Genomic DNA, 22733 nt, shown 5'->3' on the forward strand with positions numbered 1-22733 from the left:
CTCACGTATTATGAGGAAGAAAAGGGTCTCTAACCCATTTTCTCCGCATTTGACCCTTCCTCATAGGGCAGGGATAGGGAACAGGTTGCCCTTCAGATGTTGATAGATCCCAAACTCCCATCAGCCCCAGCAATGAGGGGAATTGTAGTCCAATTTATGGTGGGCCAGAAGTTTCCCAGCCTGGTAACAGGGGAAGTAGAGCAGCCTCCTCATGATTTTGGTTGTCCTTTTCCATACCTTTCCCAGCTCCACAGTATCCTTCGGGAGATGTGGAAACTAGTGTCCCAAATGTGGTTACACCAGAGAGAGCACCCGTTGCTTTGTCCCAGGCTCCTGCCAACCTAGCAGTTCAAAAGCATACCACCGCAAGTAGATAAATAGGTACCACTTTGACGGGAAGATAAACGGCATTTCCTTGCGCTCCGGCACACATCTTCGTGTTCCTGCGCCAGAAGCGGTTTAGTCATGCTGGCCACATGACCCAGAAAAGCTGGACTTAACTGTCCAGGGGTCCTTTACCTTACACCATAGATTTTCATAAATACATTACAATATTGGCAGCTTCATTTTCAACCCCTCACACTGAATTTACCCTTTTCACAATTGCCACCCGAAAGAATAGTTTAACTGAGTTACCTGCTTAAAAAAGGGAAGGGTATACAAGTCTGCTTGGATTAAAAGGATTAAATTGGATTATAAGAGTCTGCTTGGATTAAAAGGGAGGAAGAACATCCTAGACGCAGAGATCACTACTGCAATTTTTATTATTGCATCTCTTTTAAAAATGAGGAAGAAGAGAAGATGGGAGGTGGAGTGGCCACTACAGAGAACATAAAGGTGTTGAGTATTATACAGGGGCAGGGAGAAGGAAGATAGGGGACACTCCACCCACTCAGGTTCCTCTGAAAGCCACCCCCCTGTGCCATGACATTCCCAGCCACCCACCTCAACGGGGAGGAAGAGACTAGGAGGAAATTTAAGGAGGGTGGCAAATAGGTTTTAGAGTCCTCAGGTATCTAACACATCACTAGCTGGGAGAAATACTTTTAAAAATTCAGACAGCACCCAACATAAAATAAAATAAAAGGTACAAAGGAAGAGCCTGAAGACAGCTTCTTCTGGTCTGTGTGTTGCACAGTTCTCAGAATGTTCCCCTGGGGACGGTTTGTTCCTATGCACACTATGTCCGGTGGAAATTCCAACCCCTCACAAATCCAACTCCAGATCCTCGAGTTCCTCTTCCAAAGCTTTCCTTCGAGCCAGCTTGTCCAACTGCTCTTTGGTCGGTTGCTTGATCTCCCCAGAGTCAATCCGTGCCTGCAGCTCCTCCACCTGCCGCAATTTCTTTTTCACGTTTTTTATTTTCTTGTTCTTCTCCAAGTTGGCTGTGGCAGATGAGGAATCGCCGTTGCCTGCAGGGGGCCTTGTGCTACCATCGGGGACAGCCAGCTTAGCATCCCCACTGCTGCCTGGTGTCACTGACAAGGTAGTTTTCTCTAATGACTGGATCAGGTCATCTGTATCACGATCCCCTTTCTCCTGCTGTTGCTTTCTCTTCTCCTTGCGTTTTAGGTTCCTCTTGGCCGTCTTGGAGAGACCTATCTCACCACTTTCTGGTCCTTTTGAAGCTTGCCTGGCCACCGGGGTGTTGACCTCTGGATTCAGGCCCGGAGGCAGGTCTGGTTTGCTTTTGAAGAATTTAACATATTTATTCTCGTACCTGCATGGAACAAAAGATATCAGAACTCTCTTCTATCAGTACTTGAAATCAAGGGGTGGGGGGAGAAGGGAGGAATCCTATCTTCAGTGCTTCTATGAGAATAGGGGGGAGATCCTAAAAAATATAACAGAACTGTCCATTTGTAATTCCAGCTTGTTTCCATAAAAAAGCAGCAGATATTGCAGCATGAAGTGCTGGGTCAGGAGTGATGTTGTGTCTGTGCAGCTGCTTACTTAGGGCAGACACTGGTTTTGCAGCTGCATGCAAGTGCCCTGAAGAATCCATGCCACCTTTGGGTTCTCAGATGGACAGTGCATACTGCAGTCTAGGGTAATTGCTTTAGTAAACGCCTGTCCCAAGTCTAAAGGGATGTTTTTAGCTATGATGGTTTTTTGTTGGTGGTGGTGGGGAAGCCATAAACATTGATTGGTGGGGAAAGTTCAGCAGCAGCAGCACCTACAAAAGGCAGGGTGGCAGGTACAGAATTTATTTATTTTGCTGCCTGGTATAGATGGCTTCCTTTGGGGCACTTTTGCTGATACATCAATGGTGTCTCTAAAGCCAGAAAGACATGGGTGATAAAGCCACATTAATGTTATTTGTGATACTAAATCTTCACATTTAGGCACCTGGTCCTAGGGCAGTGATGGGGAACCTGGGACCCTCGCGATGTTGTAGGGCTACTAGTTCTGTTGTCCCTGACCATTGGATGGAACAAAAATAAATAAATACCTTAGAAATTCTGAGTGGCCAGGGAGTGCCTAGGGGGAATGTTGACAACCATTCCCCACGCCTGACAATATCGCAAATTGCTTTTGAAATTCCCCTCAATTTCAAAAGTGGTATGTTGTGTGGCAGAGTGAGCTGTTTGAGAAACAAGCTTCTTTGGTGGCACAGAACTAATTTGGTGGCTCTTTGGATCTCACCCCACGTATTTATTTAAATTGAGGGGGAGTGTATCTAAAGTCAAACACAAGTGTGTTTACCATTTCTGCTGCAAATTCCTTCTTGTTGCACTTTCACACTGAGAACTACTGAGACAGGAGTTTCTGTTTGGTTTGTGATGTCATAACTGCAGATATGCAAAATGTCTAAACAGAACTGCATGTTGTTCTCATTTCCAATAACAGAGGCCAGTGGGGAGAAGATATTCATTGAAAAACAAGTTTCAACAAGATTGTCCTTTGTTTATTATAATAAGTTATTATTTCTACCCCACCCATCTGGCTGGGTTTCCCCAGCCACTCTTTCAGATATTTAGGTTTATCATAATCATAATCTGAAGGTGAGATTGAAGGGAAGGTACCAAATGGTAAAATGGGAGGAATGGAGAAAGGAGCATAGGTCTGTACCATCTGGAAATTGGTGTGGGGTCCATCTGTTGTATGGCACATCTGATCTGTTTACATGCTCGACATGGCTCCTAATTACATTAACAGTATTTTATTAAATTTATATTAAATACATAAAAATAAAATAGTGTTAATGTAATTAGGAGCTGTGTTTACATATACGTGTAAACAGATAAGATGTGACATACAATAGATGGGCCCCACACAAATTTCCAGATGGAACAGACCTATATTTCCTTCTACATTATTTTCTTTGTACTGTTGGGAAGATACCAAACAATGTACCCTTTGCTTGCATCAAATTAGGGCAATGCATTGTTTGGGGAAAGAAGAAAAGAAAGAAAGAAAGAAAGAAAGAAAGAAAGAAAGAAAGAAAGAAAGAAAGAAAGAGAGGTTAGAAGATGAGTGTTTAACTTACACGGGCACTTCTTCTTGGGGAACATAGCCTTCCTTCACCCTCCTCTGTTTCCTCCAGGTGCCATCTGGACGCTGTGTGGAAGCGATGTATTTCCCTAAAACATTCAAAAATATTTGTGAAAAGATGCCCTATCTTTACATAGCTCTATGTGATCATGTGGGCTTTTCAGCATTCTAAAAAATCCTGTGAATGTTCATTTATTTGAAATATTCATAAGCCACATTTCTGGACCGTGTCCACCCAAGGCAGCAAACAATGAAGCTGTATCACACCATAATATTTCTTTAAAAGAAGCAAAAGCGAAATACAATATATGCCTAAATTTGATATACAGTGGTGCCTCGCAAGACGAAATTAATTCGTTCTGTGAGTTGTTTCGTCTTGCGATTTTTTCCTCTTGCGGAGCGCGGATTCCCTGGTTGTAAGAAAAAGGAAACAAACTCGCAAGACGTTTTCGTCTTGCGAAGCAAGCCCATAGGGAAAATCGTCTTGCGAAGCAACTCAAAAAACGAAAAACCCTTTCGTCTTGCGTGTTTTTCGTCTTACAAGGCATTCATCTTGCGAGGTACCACTGTACACACACATAGCTTTATTGTGGCCCCAAAACCCAAAATACACAGTACAGTAATAATAAATATCAACAGTTATTAAGGTGTAAAATCAGCCTTGCTAGCCAACAGAGGAGCTTTAGCCTGTACATACTTATTTCTGATTTCTACTGCCTCCGAGAGGAATTTTGCTACTATGGAAATTGGCTTTGGAAATGGTTTTATAGTTATTTAATATACTTACTAAATTACTATAAAACCATTTCCATTAAAAAGGCACAACAGTTTCAAACAAGTCAAGTTATTTGAACCATACTTTATTTAGCGGCTTTGCATGTTACCATGATCCCATTAGGAAGTGGCTTGCAGGTAGAAATTAATGTGAAAACATCCCTAGAGCTCATCCCATCTGATTATCCCACAAGTGGATTTCTTGCTGCAGAACATTTAACATTTCTATAACACTTCACTTACAGGGCTACTGCAAGGATCACAGAGAGTAAATCAGTTCAGTATTTTAAATCCCATATTGAAGATGAAATACAGTGGTGCCTCGCAAGACGAAAAGAATCCGTTCCGCGATTCTCTTCGTCTAGCGGGTTTTTCGTCTTGCGAAGCAACCCTATTAGCGGCTTAGCGCTATTAGCGGCTTAGAAAAAGGGAGAAAAAAGCAAAAAAAATCGCAAGACTCGCAAGATGTTTTCGTCTTGCAAAGCAAGCCCATAGGGAAATTCGTCTTGCGAAGCGCCTCGAAAAACGGAAAACCCTTTCGTCTTGCGTGTTTTTCGTCTTACAAGGCATTCGTCCTGCGGGGCACCACTGTATGCAAGTACCCAGCATATGCTGACGCACAAATCATTTCATTCACTAGAAGTCATGGGGAAGAGTATTGGAACTACCATAATGCAATGTAGGAAAAAAGCAAAAAGCACTGCTCCACCGTTATCTGTCAGAGGGTGCGCAATGCACTGGTCACTTGAGCCTAGGGAGCATAACAGTTTGAGCATGATTAGGATATGAGAGGCTGGGTTCAAATCCTCACTCAACAACGATGTTCTCTGGCTGACTTTAGGCCAGTCACTACCTCTCAGTCTCACCGAGGTCTTGCGAGAATAAAATAAAGGCAAGGACAACCACAGGGGCTGCTTTAGCTCTTTGGAGGAAAGGCAGGATATAAATGCAGTAAGCAAACAGAAATAAAACGAAGCCTTGCCACTACACATGTATTTGAGGAAAAGGCTTCTTCTGTACCTTGATTTGTTAGAGGAGAAAGAGCAGCAGCAGCAGCAGCTTTTTCCATCCCTGCTGAAATTTCATCTTCTGCACAACTATCCAAGTTTCCTACTTTGCATCTGGTCTCTTGGTATTGGGTGTGGGAGAAAAGAGGCCCGTAATCACTCGCAGTCTTAAAACCCTAGCAGCGTTTGGCTTAACAGGGGATACCTGGGTGAGGAAAAGCTAAGATATGGGGTGGCAGGGAGGGAGTAGCTTCACTTGAAACCTATAGGCGTTGCTTCCACATAGTTCATAATGGGGAGGGAGGGCGGTGCCGGATTACCATACCAAATGGGCATTTTTAGGGGCCCTGTGACAACGATCAAAATAACACTGATGCGATCTTGAAAGAAAATTACAAAAACGTATTAGGAGATCATTTGCAAGGTTTCAACAGCCTGGGGGCCTCCACAGGGTTTAATCCGGCACTGGAGGGAGTGACCAGGTAGAGTCACCATATGCAATGTCAGAACCGTGCAACTGTAGAGTTGGAAGGGACTGCGAGGGTCATCTAGTCCAAACCCCTGCAATGCTAGAATCTCTCGCCCAACGTGGGATTCGAACCCAGGACCCTGATATTAAGGGTCTCATGATTTATACACCATCACTGTGCTCATATAAAGAGGGACGGAGGGGTCAGAGTGCGAGCTGCAGGCAGTGCTTAATGCCCATCGTTGTTCCTCAATAGCGCCGGTCCTAAACGAAAGGAGCAGACGAGAGGCCGCCTCCGCCCTCCGGCCAGAGGGATCTAAGGCGACTGAGGGGAGGTTCGGCTCTAAGGGCCGCGGGGGCGGGGCCGCCGCAGCCAAGGGGCGGGGCCACAAGGGAAGGCAGCGCGGGATAAGCCGCAACCGGGGAGCGGGAAAGGCCTTCCGAGGGGGCGTGGTCGCGGAGCCGAATGGAAGGGGAAGGCGGGGCAAGGATGGAGAAGGGGAGGGGCGTCATGTCGGGGATAACCGAGGAGCGCGGCGGCCGGAGGGGGGTGGGGCGGGGCGAGGCACCTGTTGGAGTTGGCGTGAGGCAGGGTGGTGGCGGTGGCGGTGGCGGTGAGGGGGACGCCGGCCCCCGAGAGCCCCCCTCCCATCCTAGCCGCGGCTCCCCGCCACTCACCGGTTTCATCAGTAACATAGGGAGTCGCCATCTTGGAAACGCGACCAGCTTCCGGTCGCGTCGCCTCCGCCTCCGGATATGGCGTAATTGGGAGGAGAAGAGAGTGCGCGGGCGGGGAGGAGATGGGGGAAGAGAAAGCGGTTCTGCCGCCATTTTGTTCTTGAGGGAGCGCCTTCTCTTCGCTGAAGGGTTAACGGCGTCGTTGCTAGGGTTTCGGAAAGTTCAGGGGCTGGAGAGACGTCGCCGACAAGCGTCATAAGCACGTCAGAATGCAAAACCCCGCGTTTCTGAGGTGGAAAGCGGAGTCCTCAACTTTACCCCTAAGGCAGCGCTGCAGGTGCTGTTGGGACGCCCAGTGTCTCCCACTTCCCATTGCCCTCAGCCAAGGATGGTGGGAGTTAGGAAGACATATGCTTTGCATGCACCAGGGTGCCAGGTTCGGGGCTCAGTGGCACCCGAGTAGGGCTGGAGAAAAGCTGCGACCTGAAGCTACAGAGAGTTGCTGCCAGCCCGTGTTGGCAATACAGAGCTACGTTAACTGGAGGAATGACTTGGAATAGAAGCAGGTTCCTACGTGGCCGCAAGTTCCCCAAGGCTGGCCTAAGTGGCCCTGGCCTGGGTTCCTTATTCTGACAGGAACGGGGCCTTCCGTGGAGGCCGGTCCAAAATGTCCAAAGAAAGGAGGGGCCTTTGCTCCTCATCTTCCTCTGCCCATTTGTTAAACGTTTTAAATCTTTTCCGTGACTTCGAAAATCCATGTTTGTGGACATTTTAAGTACCTGAAGAGCAGGGAGAGCGTTGCCAAGTGCAGAACGATTCTCACTGTTACGCTGTGAAATGTTAAATCGCAAAGTGCAGTAATAAATAAGGGAGATCATAACTGAAATCCTAGGCAACAAAGATTATCTCCATGTGCAGTGGCACTTGCTTTCGAGTAAGGATGGTTAGGACTGGGCACTTTAGGACAGTGATATCTTAAGCCCATGATTGTCTTCTTTGGAGTTTTTAAACTCATTCCTACATGTACCTGAGACTTCAAATCTGAACAGTGCAGGCCCTGCCATTAGGAAGAGTGAGGCAGCTGCCTCAGGTGGCATAGTGAGGGCCAGAGACACAAAAAGAATTGTGTGAACTGTGACACTTAAGCTAGCCTGCTGCCCTTAGGTGTGGTGGTGGTCTGTCACCAGTGTTGATGTAGAGTCGGCTGCCAGTCTGGGTGGCTTTTGTACGTGAAACAGGAGGAATCATTGACTGCCTCAGGCACCACAATGTCATATCCTGGCTCTGAATTGTGTGACTCACGTTTTAGAACTATCCACAGCAACAGAACATTTCGAAAGGCAACAGACATTTTTAAGAGTCTGGTTTTCAACTTGATAACAGTGTGCTTCCAAACTCAAGATTTAAAGGAAGATTTACCAGTCAGGCTTGAAAAGCTTGCCTATGTACCTTAAAGTCTCTTGATTGGATTAAAACCCTAATGTTGTGTGATTATCTCCATGAGTGGAAATTAACTCTCTCTATAAAGACAATCTTGCTCATTTAATTACAAACAATAGCACTGAATTAAGTTGAACATGTGGTGTAGTTAGGCTATTCTTCAGATGCAGGGCTGTGCATAGACGGTTGTGCAAAGTCCTCCTCACATGCCAGGTAGTCAAACATTGAGTTTCTATTGAAACACAAATGCTTGCAGATAAACTACTGAAAAAGACATGCTGAAAGCATTGGGTATAAAAAAGTGGCGATAATGATTATGGAAGTGGTGGTGTCTGAAGAGAACCATAGGGATATAGGGGCTCCACAGAAAACAGCCCAATGCTTTGTTCTATACTATGCACTTTAAAGAATTGTATCCCACACGCTACATTAATGCCCACTGTTGAGGATATCCAGATTACAGGACACCTGCAGACAAGACCCAAATATACTTTGAAAGGAACATCTGCAGGCAAGGAAGATAATTTGTAGAAAATTCTTTCCTGGGATAGAATTTCTCAAATGAACTGGTATATAATGGTATAGACAGCCTGCTCATGACATCTACACAGTGAGGAAATTTGAAGTGATGTGACCTATACATAAAAATCAGGTTCAAAATTGACAACAGTGAATAAATGATGCAAAGTTACCAGACATGAACATGCAACTTCATTGAAAAATAAACAGAACTTTGAGAAGAAGATTATAACGTTGGGATGGCTACAGCAATTCTGCCAGTTTCCAGACCTGGTAAGGAAATTGTAAGATCTTCTCTTCCAGAGAGGAGTCAGCCAGAACAGAATAGTTTCTCAGAACCATATGGTAAGTACTATTGAACTCAATAGGACTTACCTTTCAGCAAACCTTCATGCAATTGCACTGTACTGTACATCTGTTTCTTATAACCCAGTTGTGACTGTTGAACATACAAGGGGAAGACAGTGTTGAATAGTTTAGGCAGTGCCTTTGTGCTCATCAGCTGTTTACCAGCTCCATCTGGTACGTAGGCTGAGACCCTATCTGCCTGCGGACTGTCTCGCCAGAGTGGTGCATGCTCTGGTTATCTCCCGCTTGGACTACTGCAATGCACTCTACGTGGGGCTACCTTTGAAGGTGACTCGGAAACTACAACTAATCCAGAATGCGGCAGCTAGACTGGTGACTGGGAGCGGCCGCCGAGACCATATAACACCGGTCTTGAAAGACCTACATTGGCTCCCAGTATGTTTCCGAGCACAATTCAAAGTGTTGGTGCTGACCTTTAAAGCCCTAAATGGCCTCGGTCCAGTATACCTGAAGGAGCGTCTCCACCCCCATCATTCTGCCCGGACGCTGAGGTCCAGTGCCGAGGGCCTTCTGGCGGTTCCCTCATTGCGAGAAGCAAAGCTACAGGGAACCAGGCAGAGGGCCTTCTCGGTAGTGGCTCCCGCCCTGTGGAACGCCCTTCCAGCAGATGTCAAAGTGATAAACAACTACCTGACATTCAGAAGACATCTTAAGGCAGCCCTGTTCAGGGAAGTTTTTAACGTGTGATATTTTACTGTATTTTTGGTTTTTATGTAAACCGCCCAGAGTGGCTGGGGAGGCCCAGCCAGATGGGCGGGGTATAAATAATAAATTATTATTATTATTATTATTATTATTATTATTATTATTATCAACCACCCCTTTTATCTGTTATATCACATTCTGTAACAATGGCCATATTGAAGAGAAAGGGAAACCCTCTAGCCTGTTTTTAAAATGGCTGGGTGGCTGTGGTTCTTAGGATTTTGACATTGGGATAAAGATAACTTTTCCTTTCTAAAATGAAAAGATACATATATTGTCTCAGAAGTCAGGACCACTTTGTTCAAAGAGGCTTCAGAGTGAGGATCAGGTTTAAGCACGTTTGCCAGTTTACATAAGGGATGGAGGGATTACCTCTCATACAAAAGAAATGTACAGAGAGGAAGGCAACCCCCCCACAGTCTTTTCCCTTCTCTCTTGCCTGGTTGATTGCTGGTTTCAGAACTGGGTGATAATAAAACTGCCTAAAGCAGTGGAGTGCCGAGAAGGAGGGTTGGGTTCACTCCCCTCCTCCCCTCTTTTCTTCCCAACTCTATACTGCATATAACACCAATGTCTCACAAAAAATGTAACTGAAGAACCTGAAGAAAGAGACGATACATGTGCTTTTGAAAACAATGGGAAGTTATTATTTTTTTAAGAAGAAAAGGAGTGTATGGCTGCCCCCAGTATTTAAAGAGCCCCCACCCCTACTACATCATTAGAACCAGAACATAAACCTATGAAACTAGAAAAGAAAATATCAATGTTTGGTCCAGATCCTAGGTACTGCACCGTCACTAAAGGAGACTGTATGGATGATTCACTAAATGATTGTAGGATTATGTGTGTACCTGAGGTTATGGCCTCAAATTCTCTTTATCTTATATGCTGCTTTATTACAAAAAAAGATAACTAGACGACTGATCCTAAACTGAATAGTTAGTTGCCCAGCTGCCCCTTCTAGAACCCACTGCTTTGAACTCTCAACTGCCCTGCTTTCAAACTCCCTTTCAAATTCTCATCCAATCATCACTCACCACCAGAATTCCACAACCTGTCTTTCCCCCTCCCCCCTTAACATTCCCATAAGAATTCTGATACAATTACCTTAATAACTATTACATTCAATATTTTATACTCGCTATTCCCTATAACCATACTGTTAGAAGCACCTGAGCTTCCGATTCCTGGTTCCTAGGAAATGGGGGTGAACAAACTTCAGGTTCTCTATCCCTGTTCTAAAAACCAGGTGTCTTCCTCCAGATGATCCTGGGAATTTTAGTTTGTTAGGGGTTCTGGGGATTGTAGGTCTGTGAGAGGGAAGCCACAATGGCACAAATCATTTCGGGGAAGTCGTGTACTTTAAAGGTGCATTGGATGCTCTTTAAAACATACCAGCATAGAATTGTAGAGTTGGAAGGTCATCTAGTCCAACCCCCTGCCATGCAGGAATCTCAACTAGATGATCCATGGCCGATGGCCATCCAAGCGCTGCTTAAAAACCTCCAAGTCACTGCTTCAGGCCCTAAGGGCCTCTGGAGCTGGAGAAAACAAGCTTGATTCATGTGACAGCCCTTTAGACTTTAGTTATTGAAAGGGCTGCATGGTGTGGATCTCATATCAGTGTTAGGGGAGAGAGAAATGTGTTGCTTACACTCTCATTTCTCCACACCATGCAGAATTGCAATGGTAACCAGAAGGCTGGAGTTTGGAGCCCAGCCAGGCCAGGGCTGGCTATGGGTAGGATCCTTGCATTGCCGGGGGTTGGACTAGATGACCCTTGGGATCCCTTCCAATCCTACCATGCTATGATTATATGAATCAGCTAAAGGAACAAAAAGATGCTTCTGAAACATTTGGGAATCATAGGAACACTCTCCCCACCAGTGACTTCCAGCAAGAGCTTGCATCTTCCTTAGAAGAGAGGCAGGCCAGAACAAGGGGGGCGGGAAGGCTAAGAGTTCATGTAGGTGGAAATGCCAATTGAATGCCCTATACTGCAGGAATGCTTCCTTCCAGTGTCCCCCAACCTCATGTGCCAGACTGCTGCTAGCATGGCTGGGAGCCAGGTGCCTGCTGATTGCTCCATTTTCTTTGCAGGGAGGGAGCCTTTCCCCAACATATACTTTGTTCTGGCCAAATCCCTGGAGAGATGGGACGACCCTCAGGTACTGGGGCAGAGGGAACAAAGGGGTCCTTGTGAAACACGTTTGTGGAGTCTGTGGTTTCCAGCAAGTACTTTTCAGAAGCATTGCTCCCTCCAACAGGGGAGGCTGAGCATAGCCATCACTGCTAGTTGCCTTTGAGATGCCTCTCCTCCATGCAATTGTCTAGCCCTCTTTGAAAGCCATCCCATCCAAGATGCTCTTGTGGAGCATCCAATTTTCTTATGCTTCCTTGCTCCTGCAGGGAGATGACTGTTGTGAGATCCTTTGGTTAACATCTATCTGGGCTGGAAAATATTAAAGAATCAGAGGATTGGCGAGCTTCCCTTGAAGCATAACTGATCGAAGGCAGGCAGATCTGTTAGCATCTTGATAAAGATGCTCAAACGACAAAGGATGCTATCATATTCCACAGGCGTCTCAGAAAAAGCTCCCAAGCTGATGGAGAAGAGAGCAGTTAAGTCATGGGTAGGCAAACTAAGGCCCGGGGGCCGGATCCGGCCCAGTCGCCTTCTAAATCCGGCCCGCGGACGGTCCAGGGATCAGTGTGTTTTTACATGAGTAGAATGTGTGCTTTTATTTAAAATGCATCTCTGGGTTATTTGTGGGGTATAGGAATTTGTTCATTTTCCCCTCCCAAATATAGTCCAGCCCCCCACAAAGTCTGAGGGACAGTGGACCGACCCCCTGCTGAAAGAGGTTGCTGACCCCTGAGTTAAGTGGTCAGCAGAGCTCCAGGTTGCCGTTTCTGGATCCCACAACAGTCATTCCAAGTTGCCAAAGAAATAAATGTCACAACAGTTTTTTCCTTGCATCTCCTCCCCATGATCGCTCCTGGGGTCTTCTCAGACATATGCTGTGTCTGAACCAGTAGATCCCACAAACCAAATAATCGAGTGCCTAGTCAGAAAAGGGGTGTGCGCAGTCATACCAGAAATAAGCAAAATAACTAAACAGGTACTAGAAGTCACCCCAGAACTGGCCCTACTGAATATCTTCCAATATAACAATGCCCACTCACGCTATAAAGAGCTCATAACCCACCAACAGCATATGATTCAATATGGCTAACTTAACCCGACAACCCCCCTCACCCACGCACAAACAAATCCCACTGCAGCCGGCCAAAGATGATCAACCACACCCTAGGCCACCCCAACCTCTCTCACCACCAAGGAAACATAACAAGCGAATAGAAAGAGAACTTCCCCAAGTGACACTGACACAAAAACCCCAAGCATATACTAAATAAAAGAACTTAAGCTTTGCCACCCTAGTCCCTCACACACACCCTGTATACTTTTAATGTGGGAAGTAGACTTCACACCACTGAGCACCTTTCTCAATCACTCCTGCTGCTCAAACACAGGCTCCCAATGTTACTTTTTATTGGCAGAAAAAAAGAGGCAGGTGCATGGAAAAATATGCAGGTCAGGTTTAGTTTTAGCATAAGGGATTCTGTTGTTGCAGTGAACTATCTTTTCCATTGATGATGCCTATAACACTTGCACGATCACAATTTGTCCTATATTGAAACTCAGTTCTGGGACAGTTTTATATCCCTACAAAATAATTCTTATTAAATCTTATTGAAGACGCTGGAACCCTTGCCCCGAGAGAGTATTAACTGTATACTCATTGTGCTATAAACTAAAAGCTGCTGGGGGAAAAGTTTGCAAAGGCCCCAGAGCAGCATGATGATGTTTTTGTCCTGGGCTATAACCTAAACTGTCAGATGAAACCCAGCTGTTAGGAGCAGAAAGATCATGGACTGGAAACAATGTTGGCAGCTTTATTTTGCAGCCATCTTGTGTACTGTTTTCCTGTCATGACCCTTATAAGTCACATTTGTTGGAAGAGCAGCATATGCAGGATGTACAATGCTGTGAGTTCTTTTTGGCATGGCTCCCCAGTGACTCTGGCAGCAGCTTCTTACTCAGAGGCAATTGCCAGTATCCTGGCTGAAGTAGTGAGTGGCTGGTTTTACCATGATGGTTTGAAGATACAATGGTACCTTGGTTTGCATACATCTTGGTTTGCATACATTTTGGATTACAAGCACGTCAAACCTGGAAGTGCGTGTCCCGGTTTGCAACCTTTTTTTGGATTACAACCCATTTTTTTGGGATTACAAACATTTTTTTTTGGAGGCCCAGTTGTCAAAAGTGCGCCTTGGGTTACAACCTGTTTTGGTTTACAAACGGAGCTCTGGAACGGAATATGGTTGTAAACCAAGGTACCACTGTACTAGGAACATTTGAAAGGCTAATCCAGCACTGATTTCTCTACAATAGATAATAAGCTTCTGTTCTGCCTACCAAGGAGTCCTGAGCAGCTCAAGAACTTCTATACCTGCAAAAATGGACCATTGCAATATAATTTCCTATCTATTTTGAAATGTGGAATAATGTGGCATCACAAGCCATTTTTTTAAAATTCAGTTTGGCAGTACCATTATGATTAATAACCTTATGAGTATTTGCACTGATGAAATACCTGATTATAGGAGAGCTGAAACTTGATCTTTGGATGCTGAGGTTTGTGGGGTAGACTGAGGTAGGTTTCACCCTTTGAATCCTGCTGAGCCTCTTTTCCAGTTTTATTTTGAGCAGTGCTAGAGACCACAGGAGAAGGGGAACTATTTCAAAACGATTCACTGTTCTTTCCTCACTATCTGAGTGGTGATGCATGTTCCGCATCTTAGACATTATGTAAGAGTTGGTAGGGTGGCTAGTATCCTGATTGATTCCTTGCCATCGTTGCCACCTACCGTGTTTCATTGCCATGTTTTACTCTTGCTTATGTGAGTCAATATTAAGTGCGAAGACCTGTAAAGTAGCACTTTGCAGAGAGAAAGCTGCTATAGTAGTGATAAGCTCTAACAGCTAGAGATTTATGTAGTAGGTGTTTCAACTTGGTTAACAATGAGAGCAGCTGCACGGGTGAATATTCTTGTATTGGAGCAGATAGCAGTCAGTGTACTGCTCAGTGCCATGAAGCCAATAATGTGCTTCAAATATATTGTCCAGTAGGTGTCAGTCTGGCTTGCTAGCAGCTGGATTCAGGAGAGAGGGTCTGGTTTATTTCTCCCATCTAGTTGTGTGGCCAGAGAAAGCAGTGTCTTGACAGTGCTGTATTAATGGTCATGGGTGCCCTGTGCAAAGCCTTAATCTGGGGCCCACATCCCTCTCACCCATCCATCACATACATGCCCTTGGCTTGTACTCATAATCACTCCCTTCGCCTCTCCTTGTTATCCCACTCTCAGTTGTAGCACATGTGGGGTCTTTCTGCAGCTGATGGTAGGTAATCTACCCCCCATTTAAAATTCTAGGAGCTCAGAACAGCTACCAGGTTCTGAGCTGGGAGGGAAATGAAAGGGAGCAGGAATCTTAGAACTGCAGAATTGGAAGAGACCACAAGACTCATCTAGTCCATCCCTCTGCCTAGAACTCAAACCCATGACCTTGACAAAACAAAACAAATTCCTTCCAGTAGCACCTTAAAGACCAACTAAGTCAGTTCTTGGTATGAGCTTTCGTGTGCATGCACACTTCTTCAGATACACTGAAACAGAAGTTTCCAGACCCTTCTATATAGTGAGAAGGTGGGGAGGGGTATTACTCAGAAGGGTGGTGGGAATGGGTGATTGGCAGATAGCTGTGATGAGCCTGTTGACAACTCTTAACGACTGCAATAGGTCTTACAGGAAAAAGCAAGGGGTGAAAAGGTGAAAAATGGCTTTGTCATGTATAATGAGATAAGAATCCAAGGTCTTTGTTCAGACCAGGTTTTTCCATGGTTTTGAGTTTGGTGATAAGTTGTAATTCAGCAGCTTCTCTTTCCAGTCCATTTCTGAAATTCCTTTGTAGTAAAACAGCTACTTTGAGATCTTGTATAGAATGTTCTGGGAGACTGAAATGTTCTCCTACTGGTTTCTCATGACCTTGAGATTAAGAAAGGAACATATTTCAGGGAGAACGGAGATGGAGAACCCATGGATATCCAGGTGTTGCTGAACTCTGCTTATCACCAGAGAGCAACAGGTTTTCTACCCCATTTTTCAGATAGCTACATTGTAGCAAGGGCTTAGCCGATTTGTTAATGGCTAATTCATCTCAGATTTGACCCCAATGGCAGCAAATCCTCCAAATTTAATAATGCCACTGTTACATTGATGACTTGTGCCTATACCTATAGTCCAGGTATATGCCACACCTATCCTAAAATGCTGCAAACATGCTATAGTCTAGAATCTCTAGCAATCCTAGCCCAGCCAACTTCCGCCAACACCTGACCTCCCTGCTGTTCTTTACTTTCTACCTTTGGCATACCCATAGCAAACACACATCATGGCAAGTATACCACAGACACACAGGTACCACAGATTTATGATCACTTTCTCAAGGGTTTCTTTTGTGAAATGGTTCATTGCTCCACAGATATCTTTAATTTTTCCTGTATCTGATATTTACCTATATCTTCATTTGTGCTTTTCCCAGGAACTAGTTTAAGTAAATCTCTCAGTATTTTCCCAAGGGTTTTGAGAATAACTCATTCTAGCTAGATAAAACACTTCTTTGTTTAGTTCCTTTGGAGTTGGGACCTTGAGCTAAAGTAAGGAGAGCAGAAGGGGGAATATGTTGTGAGTCTTAAGTTTTGACAACTTGGCAAGGAGTTAAAAAGGACTCTTGACACACTAGCAGCACAATCCTTACCATATGTAATCAGATGCAAGTCTTGTTGAATTTAACAATGGGGCAGTGTAAATTGGACCTTCTCTTTTCCATCTTATGGCCATCTGGAGAGGCAGTCTAGCGCTATAGCACAACAAAAGCAGGACAGGCACACACTATGAACATTTGTGAAATGAAAAAGTTACAGGTTTTCAACAGGAAGCTATAGGACATGTCCTGATTGGAAACAAACCAGTGTGTTTGCCCTGAAACTTTTGCAACCGCAAACAGTGTTGAAGGCATGATCATATATAATCGTCTTGATACCATCATGAGAACAAGTCATCATGAATGCACAATAAAAATAGCTCCTTCATAGGCGTTGCCAGAGGAAATTAAGCACTACCACACACACGCTAACAACATTAGGGGCTTTTGTTATACTGCATTGTTTCATTATTGCTAATTAGCAATATTTGCTTGATGGTATTAGTTCAATTAGCTTTCTGGTCATACCATGTTTTCAAGAGTTAATAGGGTTTGGCAACGTTAGTTATATAGTTGGCAACGTTAGTAATATAAAACAGAAGTACTCAAAATTAATCAGGCAGCTGTTTATATTCCTAAAAGACATTTGAGCACATGTATGCATTCTCAAGTTTGTTCTAAATAGACATTAGCTTTAATGCTCTCCAGCTAGTCTTGTCCCAAAACTCCACTGCTTATTACAGAAGACTAGCAGTGAAAGTTGAGCAATGCAGACTTCTTTATAGTTCATGTTTTACTTATTTCATTTTTGAAGCAAAGTTACTTTCCTGAAGGGCAGACTTCCCTTCTAGTATCACAGGAAGGACAGAAACATGATTGAAATGTCTTTCATTTCAATGTTTGTCCATCACCTTTCTGCACACCTACCATGGAGGAAAGCTGAACTTTTTTGGATGGTGGAGTGAAGAATGTTCTTCCCAGTTAGGTAAGTCACTATAGTTATCTGTAAGCTTCAGTGTTCTTCACCTATAAAGTGGGATCAGTGATTTGTGGACCATGTGTATATGCTCAGGATTATTACTGTTTTCATTTGCAATATGTTAGAAGATGTAGGGATACCAATCAAGGCAAGCATATATTGGTATTTTGCAGTCCTTGTGCTCCTGGTAGAGGTGGGTAGTATTTGCTCAGAAAAGGTGGAGGCTGCATGCATGTGTAACACGAAGCCAAGCGGTGGTTTGTTTGAACAATAGAGTGAAAGAAGTGCATTCTGGTGAACGCAGCACAAATACTCCAGCTTTGCTCCTCCCTTAGTCAAGTGGAGAAAAAACCACAGAGTTCACATTACACCCAGGCCAGTGCTGTTTGTTTGGAAGGGGAAAAAATATATCATCACTGTTTGGACATAGCACTGTTTTACATGCCACCCCAATCTCTGTGCGTTGTGAGATTCTGGGGGTTCCAGGCACTTAACCAGTGTTGTGTGTTTCTTGCGGGAATGAGGCACAGCAGAGACTTTGATGGCTTTATGATATATGGTTTATTTACACTTATATACAACCTGAGCCTGCGATGGAGGAGCTCACAGCATTAACACCCCAAAAGGGTCTTGTTTCTCCCATAGCCGCAGCCGTGGATTCAAACAGACATCAGGTATTGCTCTCTGACTCTCCAGCTTGCTGCTTTACATCACTGCAAACTCTCAGCTCTAAAATTCAGGCTTTGTCCTTCTAACTATCCTTGAGTTGAGGGAGGAGCCCCACCCATTTGTTCTCTAGCACAGAGCCCCTTGCCTTTGTTCTCTTAATGGCCCATCACCCAGACGGCCACCTCAACACAGGAAGCTAGCCTGGCTTATATTTTAACACTTGCTGGATCCAGGAATTAGAAGGATCTCACATATAGCCTACTCCCTCCCTCCCCACTTCCCAAATTCATAACAATACCAAGCCAGCCGCTCTGTGGTTTGTTTCCTCACTGATGAAGAGAGGCATTTTTGCTCAGACACCTCATGCATATTATAGTTAAAAGAAGCCACACAGCCTGGTTTAGGATTATGTGTGAATGCAGACAGCGAGGTTGCTAATGAAAGTCTCCTCCACTTGCCGCTTCAGCAAGAATGCTGCCTTATAGCTAGCCAGAAAGTGGCTAGCCTTGGCAGAAAGAGAAAACTAGGACAGATGGACCCCTCTTCCTAGTAATAGTGTTAGCAGCTTTAAAAACGTCTGCAGTACCTCCTAATCTTGTACAGATCATCATCACAGGTGCACATCTGTAGGGTTGTGTTTTCAAACACAATTCTTTCCTCTCCTCTGTTGTTTCATGGTTTTTGCTTCTCTCGCTTTTACTGAGACGTGGGTGATGTGGTCCTTGTGAGAAGAACTACAGGCTTGGAACTGTGTATGTAGGAGAGCTGTGACTCATCCTCTGCAAGGATTAGATTTGCTTCTTTGGTACCAGCCTGTTCTGAACTATGTCTCTAACTTCCTCTGTGTGTTGCCACCTGCTTTCAAGAGCACTGCAATTGAATGGGCCAATCAGCTCACACAGAGCATCAAACGTCTCTTGTACAGTTGCACAGCCAGCCTATTTCGGCAACTAGGTTATTACACAGAAGAGTGAACATTTTCAAAAGGCACACGGAAAATCTTCTTGTCCCCTCTGGGTTTTCGCTTTAAATCATGTGTTACCTAGGGACAGTTCATCATCACGTTTTGTGCACATGGAAAACGTGTGTAGAAAATACTGTGTAGACTGCATGCAGATCGTCGGGTGTGATCTCTTATTATGAGTTCATTTGGCTTTGTATGTGTATACTAGGAAGCCATATTTGGCTGTGGCTTCCCATTATGTGCATACACAGAACAATCCATACATTAATAGCTACATGTGGGTTGCATGCTCTTTCTTATGAAAGAGTGCTTTTTGGGGGTGCGGAGGTAGAGTGTATGAAGTGACTAATTTAAAAGCTTTATACACATAAATAACCAAATAGTGCTATTTCTGTGTAGTCAGATTCCTTTATAATTAGAGCAGTGTGTATTCTGCATCTATTTACCTCAGCAATATCCAGTTCTGCAGCAAAGAAAGTTAAGTTATGCTATCTGAATATATTATGCAAATAAGTGCCATTCAGTTTCTGAAAAAAAATTGTCCTCTTCCACAGTTCAGCTGTCTTGAACATGACAAATCCCATTGAATAAGACTGTGTATGCACTCCCTTTTGCTGTACATCCAGTGTTCTCTCACAGCTGGTTCTGGAAGCAGTGTACACATGACATTAGCCACAGTCCATAACTAGCCTGTATCTATCCTGTCATTTCTTACAAAATGCTGTGTTTTGATGTGTTTTTCCCCAAACCAGCTTCGATCCGAATTGAGAGGAAGAGTGACTTAGCTGCCTTTTTAAGCCAGTAATGTGTGCAAAGCGTAAGACTGTTAATCCTTTGTTATGCATCGTGAAACTTTGGAAATTGGGCATGCTAGACATCCAAATAGAATAATAAATGTTGTGTGTGCTTAGTTCTCCTGCTCCGCATTGAATCCTAGGGTTGGAAAAGAATAAGTGCAACCCTTCGTCTCAAACAGTCCCAGCTGACTTAAGCAAATGTTCTACACTGCACACGACAGGGAAGATGAAATGCTCAATCTGACCTTGAGGCACACTGAGATGGCATAAAATATGGGGAAGGGATAGAAAGCATGGCACGAGAAGGAAATGGGTACCAGGAGCCAGGGAACATATATGTACTTGGGTGATCAACTGAGATCTGGGGTGTTTGGTTCTGCTCTTTCAAGAAAGCCTTTTTTATCTGGGCTCTCTGAAGACAGATCAATATGTTTCAGCATCTCTTTTCAAAATTTCCATTAAGTCTCTCGAGTTATTGTCCTATTTTCCAATCCACATTTTTTAACTTGGTCAGCATGGACCTCTAGCATCGCTATCTGGTCTCCAAATCTTTGGCTGACATTTATTTATTTATTTATTTATTTATTTTTTGCGATCGTTTCTGTGTGGTACCTAAGATAACATCTGGGGGGAAATAAATTTTCTGCAGCTACTTCTTTATATGTCCATACTATGTTGCCTTCCACTTCTAGATCCAAACACCAGTGAAACTGCGTCATAGTGCTTTGCTATGAACTTAACTCCTGCCCCCATAAGGTAACCCAAATAGTGCAATAAGAATAAGCTCTGCAAGCCTCTTCGTTTTCTCAGTAAGTCCCTTTCCACAGTATTACTGAAAATGTGCTACAAAACTCTGATTAGGCATGACCCGCTTGCAAATGTGAAAGTACTGTACAGCATATCCTACCCACATGTAAAAGAGATGCATACTTGCTCCTGGGCGAGAGCTGTGCCATTGACCACCTCCTTTTTTAGATTTAACTAAATGTGCACCTTATACGGGCATCCAGCAGCAAAAGAGTGCATAGCCTTGACTGAAACAACAATTCCCTAAAGGTGAACAAACAGGAAAGGCACTGCAGTAGGAAGATAGTTAGGCTTCTGTTCAATGCAGTCCCCACTCCAAAATGGCTAGGTGTGTGTTTCATCGGCTAAATGTGGTCAGAAGAAGCCCACAGCTTCCAAATAATTACTGGTACTTTGTATTTTAAAAGCCTGTCACTTCCATCCATTTTGTGTATGGGGTGAGTTTGTTCCGTGTCATGAAGTGAGTCACAAAACAATTATATTTTCCCCCACTTTTTTTTAATTAAAAGTTTTCATAATACATTAAAATTATATGTAGAACAAATGAAGTCAGAAATATCAAGTACCCAGCACGGCAATGCACTGATGGGCAAATCTGTACTTTTTGCTCTTCTGTAATGTGGTTTTCAAAGACACGGCTCTCTCAGAACATAATGGTGGGAACTCCATTCTTTTGTGATTCTGCCAGAATTACTATTGTTCGATAAAAGTTGAGAGTGTTTCAGCTATATCTTTGTTATGGTGGTTAACTGACAGGGACATCCCCCGCACTCCTATTACTCAGTTCTAGATGTTTTTTATCATGAAGGGGCATGTGCACTGGGAAGGGAGCAGTAGATTCTTCTCTGAAACATCCTTCCAGGGTTTTAATGTCTACATCTTGATCATAGCTTTGCCATTGGAGGGGAAGGAGGCAGCTCATCTTTGAGAATTCCTGGAGAACAGGCGAAGTCCCGGCAGACTGGAGGAGGGCAAATGTTGTCCCTATTTTCAAAAAGGGGAAAAGAGAGGACCCAAATAATTATCGCCCAGTCAGTCTGACATCAATACCAGGGAAGATTCTGGAGCAGATCATTAAGCAAACAGTCTGTGAGCACCTAGAAAGGAATGCTGTGATCACCAATAGTCAGCATGGATTTCTGAAAAATAAGTCATGTCAGACTAACCTGATCTCGTTTTTTGACAGAATTACAACCCTGGTAGATGAAGGGAACGCAGTGGATGTAGCCTACCTTGATTTCAGCAAGGCATTCGACAAGGTGCCCCATGATATTCTTGTAAAGAAGCTGGTAAAATGCGGACTTGACTATGCTACCACTCAGTGGATTTGTAACTGGCTGACTGACCGAACCCAAAGGGTGCTCATCAATGGTTCCTCTTCATCCTGGAGAAGAATGACTAGTGGGGTGCCACAGGGTTCTGTCTTGGGCCCGGTCTTATTCAACATCTTTATCAACGACTTGGATGATGGACTCAAGGGCATCCTGATCAAATTTGCAGATGACACCAAACTGGGAGGGGTGGCTAACACCCCAGAGGACAGGATCACACTTCAAAACGACCTTGACAGATTAGAGAACTGGGCCAAAACAAACAAGATGAATTTTAACAGGGAGAAATGTAAAGTACTGCACTTGGGCAAAAAAAATGAGAGGCACAAATACAAGATGGGTGACACCTGGCTTGAGAGCAGTACATGTGAAAAGGATCTAGGAGTCTTGGTTGACCACAAACTTGACATGAGCCAACAGTGTGACGCGGCAGCTAAAAAAGCCAATGCAATTCTGGGCTGCATCAATAGGAGTATTGCATCTAGATCAAGGGAAGTAATAGTGCCGCTGTATTCTGCTCTGGTCAGACCCCACCTGGAGTACTGTGTCCAGTTCTGGGCACCACAGTTCAAGAAGGACACAGACAAACTGGAACGTGTCCAGAGGAGGGCAACCAAAATGGTCAAAGGCCTGGAAACGATGCCTTATGAAGAACGGCTAAGGGAGCTGGGCATGTTTAGCCTGGAGAAGAGGAGGTTAAGGGGTGATATGATAGCCATGTTCAAATATATAAAAGGATGTCACATAGAGGAGGGAGAAAGGTTGTTTTCTGCTGCTCCAGAGAAGCGGACACGGAGCAATGGATCCAAACTACAAGAAAGAAGATTCCACCTAAACATTAGGAAGAACTTCCTGACAGTAAGAGCTGTTCGACAGTGGAATTTGCTGCCAAGGAGTGTGG

The 22733-nt window shown here is 44.2% G+C and overlaps 2 protein-coding genes across 7 annotated transcripts in view; one reads left to right on the forward strand and one right to left on the reverse strand.

Moving 5' to 3' along the window:
• Positions 1-746: 746 nt before the first annotated feature.
• Positions 747-10348, reverse strand: PYM1 (PYM homolog 1, exon junction complex associated factor). 3 transcript variants are annotated; one of them, XM_081849971.1, is made up of 4 exons: positions 10308-10348; positions 8758-8821; positions 3491-3584; positions 747-1720 (listed from the first exon to the last, which is right to left on the reverse strand). In XM_081849971.1, the coding sequence occupies exons 2-4, from the start codon at positions 8795-8797 to the stop codon at positions 1207-1209; spliced, it is 648 nt and encodes a 215-aa protein (XP_081706097.1). In that variant the 5' UTR covers positions 8798-8821; positions 10308-10348; the 3' UTR covers positions 747-1206. The 3 variants fall into 3 exon arrangements, with proteins under 3 accessions (XP_081706097.1, XP_081706096.1, XP_081706098.1); XM_081849970.1 differs by lacking the exons at positions 8758-8821; positions 10308-10348 and adding exons at positions 5290-5397; positions 6424-6545; XM_081849972.1 differs by lacking the exons at positions 8758-8821; positions 10308-10348 and adding an exon at positions 6424-6556.
• DGKA (diacylglycerol kinase alpha) overlaps positions 8590-22733 on the forward strand; it is an 83517-nt gene continuing 69373 nt past the window's right edge. For 2 of the 4 annotated variants that reach the window (XM_081849602.1, XM_081849605.1), the window contains exons 1-2: positions 8590-8727; positions 11557-11624. In XM_081849602.1, coding sequence (XP_081705728.1) covers positions 8725-8727; positions 11557-11624 — 71 coding nt within the window. In that variant the 5' untranslated portion in view covers positions 8590-8724. Of the gene's footprint in view, positions 8728-11556; positions 11625-17238; positions 17271-22733 lie in introns of those variants that run through there. The other 2 variants (XM_081849607.1, XM_081849603.1) reach the window with 2 other exon arrangements.

The sequence above is a fragment of the Podarcis erhardii genome (genome assembly GCF_964252035.2).
Source record: "Podarcis erhardii genome assembly, chromosome: 2".
Lineage (NCBI taxonomy): Eukaryota > Metazoa > Chordata > Lepidosauria > Squamata > Lacertidae > Podarcis > Podarcis erhardii.

Bases quoted from the DNA above. Each gene is read 5' to 3' on its own strand.
- PYM1 (XM_081849970.1), bottom strand. From the start codon at position 6,454: ATGGCGACTCCCTATGTTACTGATGAAACCG. The intron at 5,398-6,423 runs GTGAGTGGCGGG...CCCAATACCAAG, and splicing joins CTATGTTACTGATGAAACCG to AGACCAGATGCAAAGTAGGA. The intron at 1,721-3,490 runs GTAAGTTAAACA...TGTTCCATGCAG, and splicing joins CCCCAAGAAGAAGTGCCCGT to GTACGAGAATAAATATGTTA.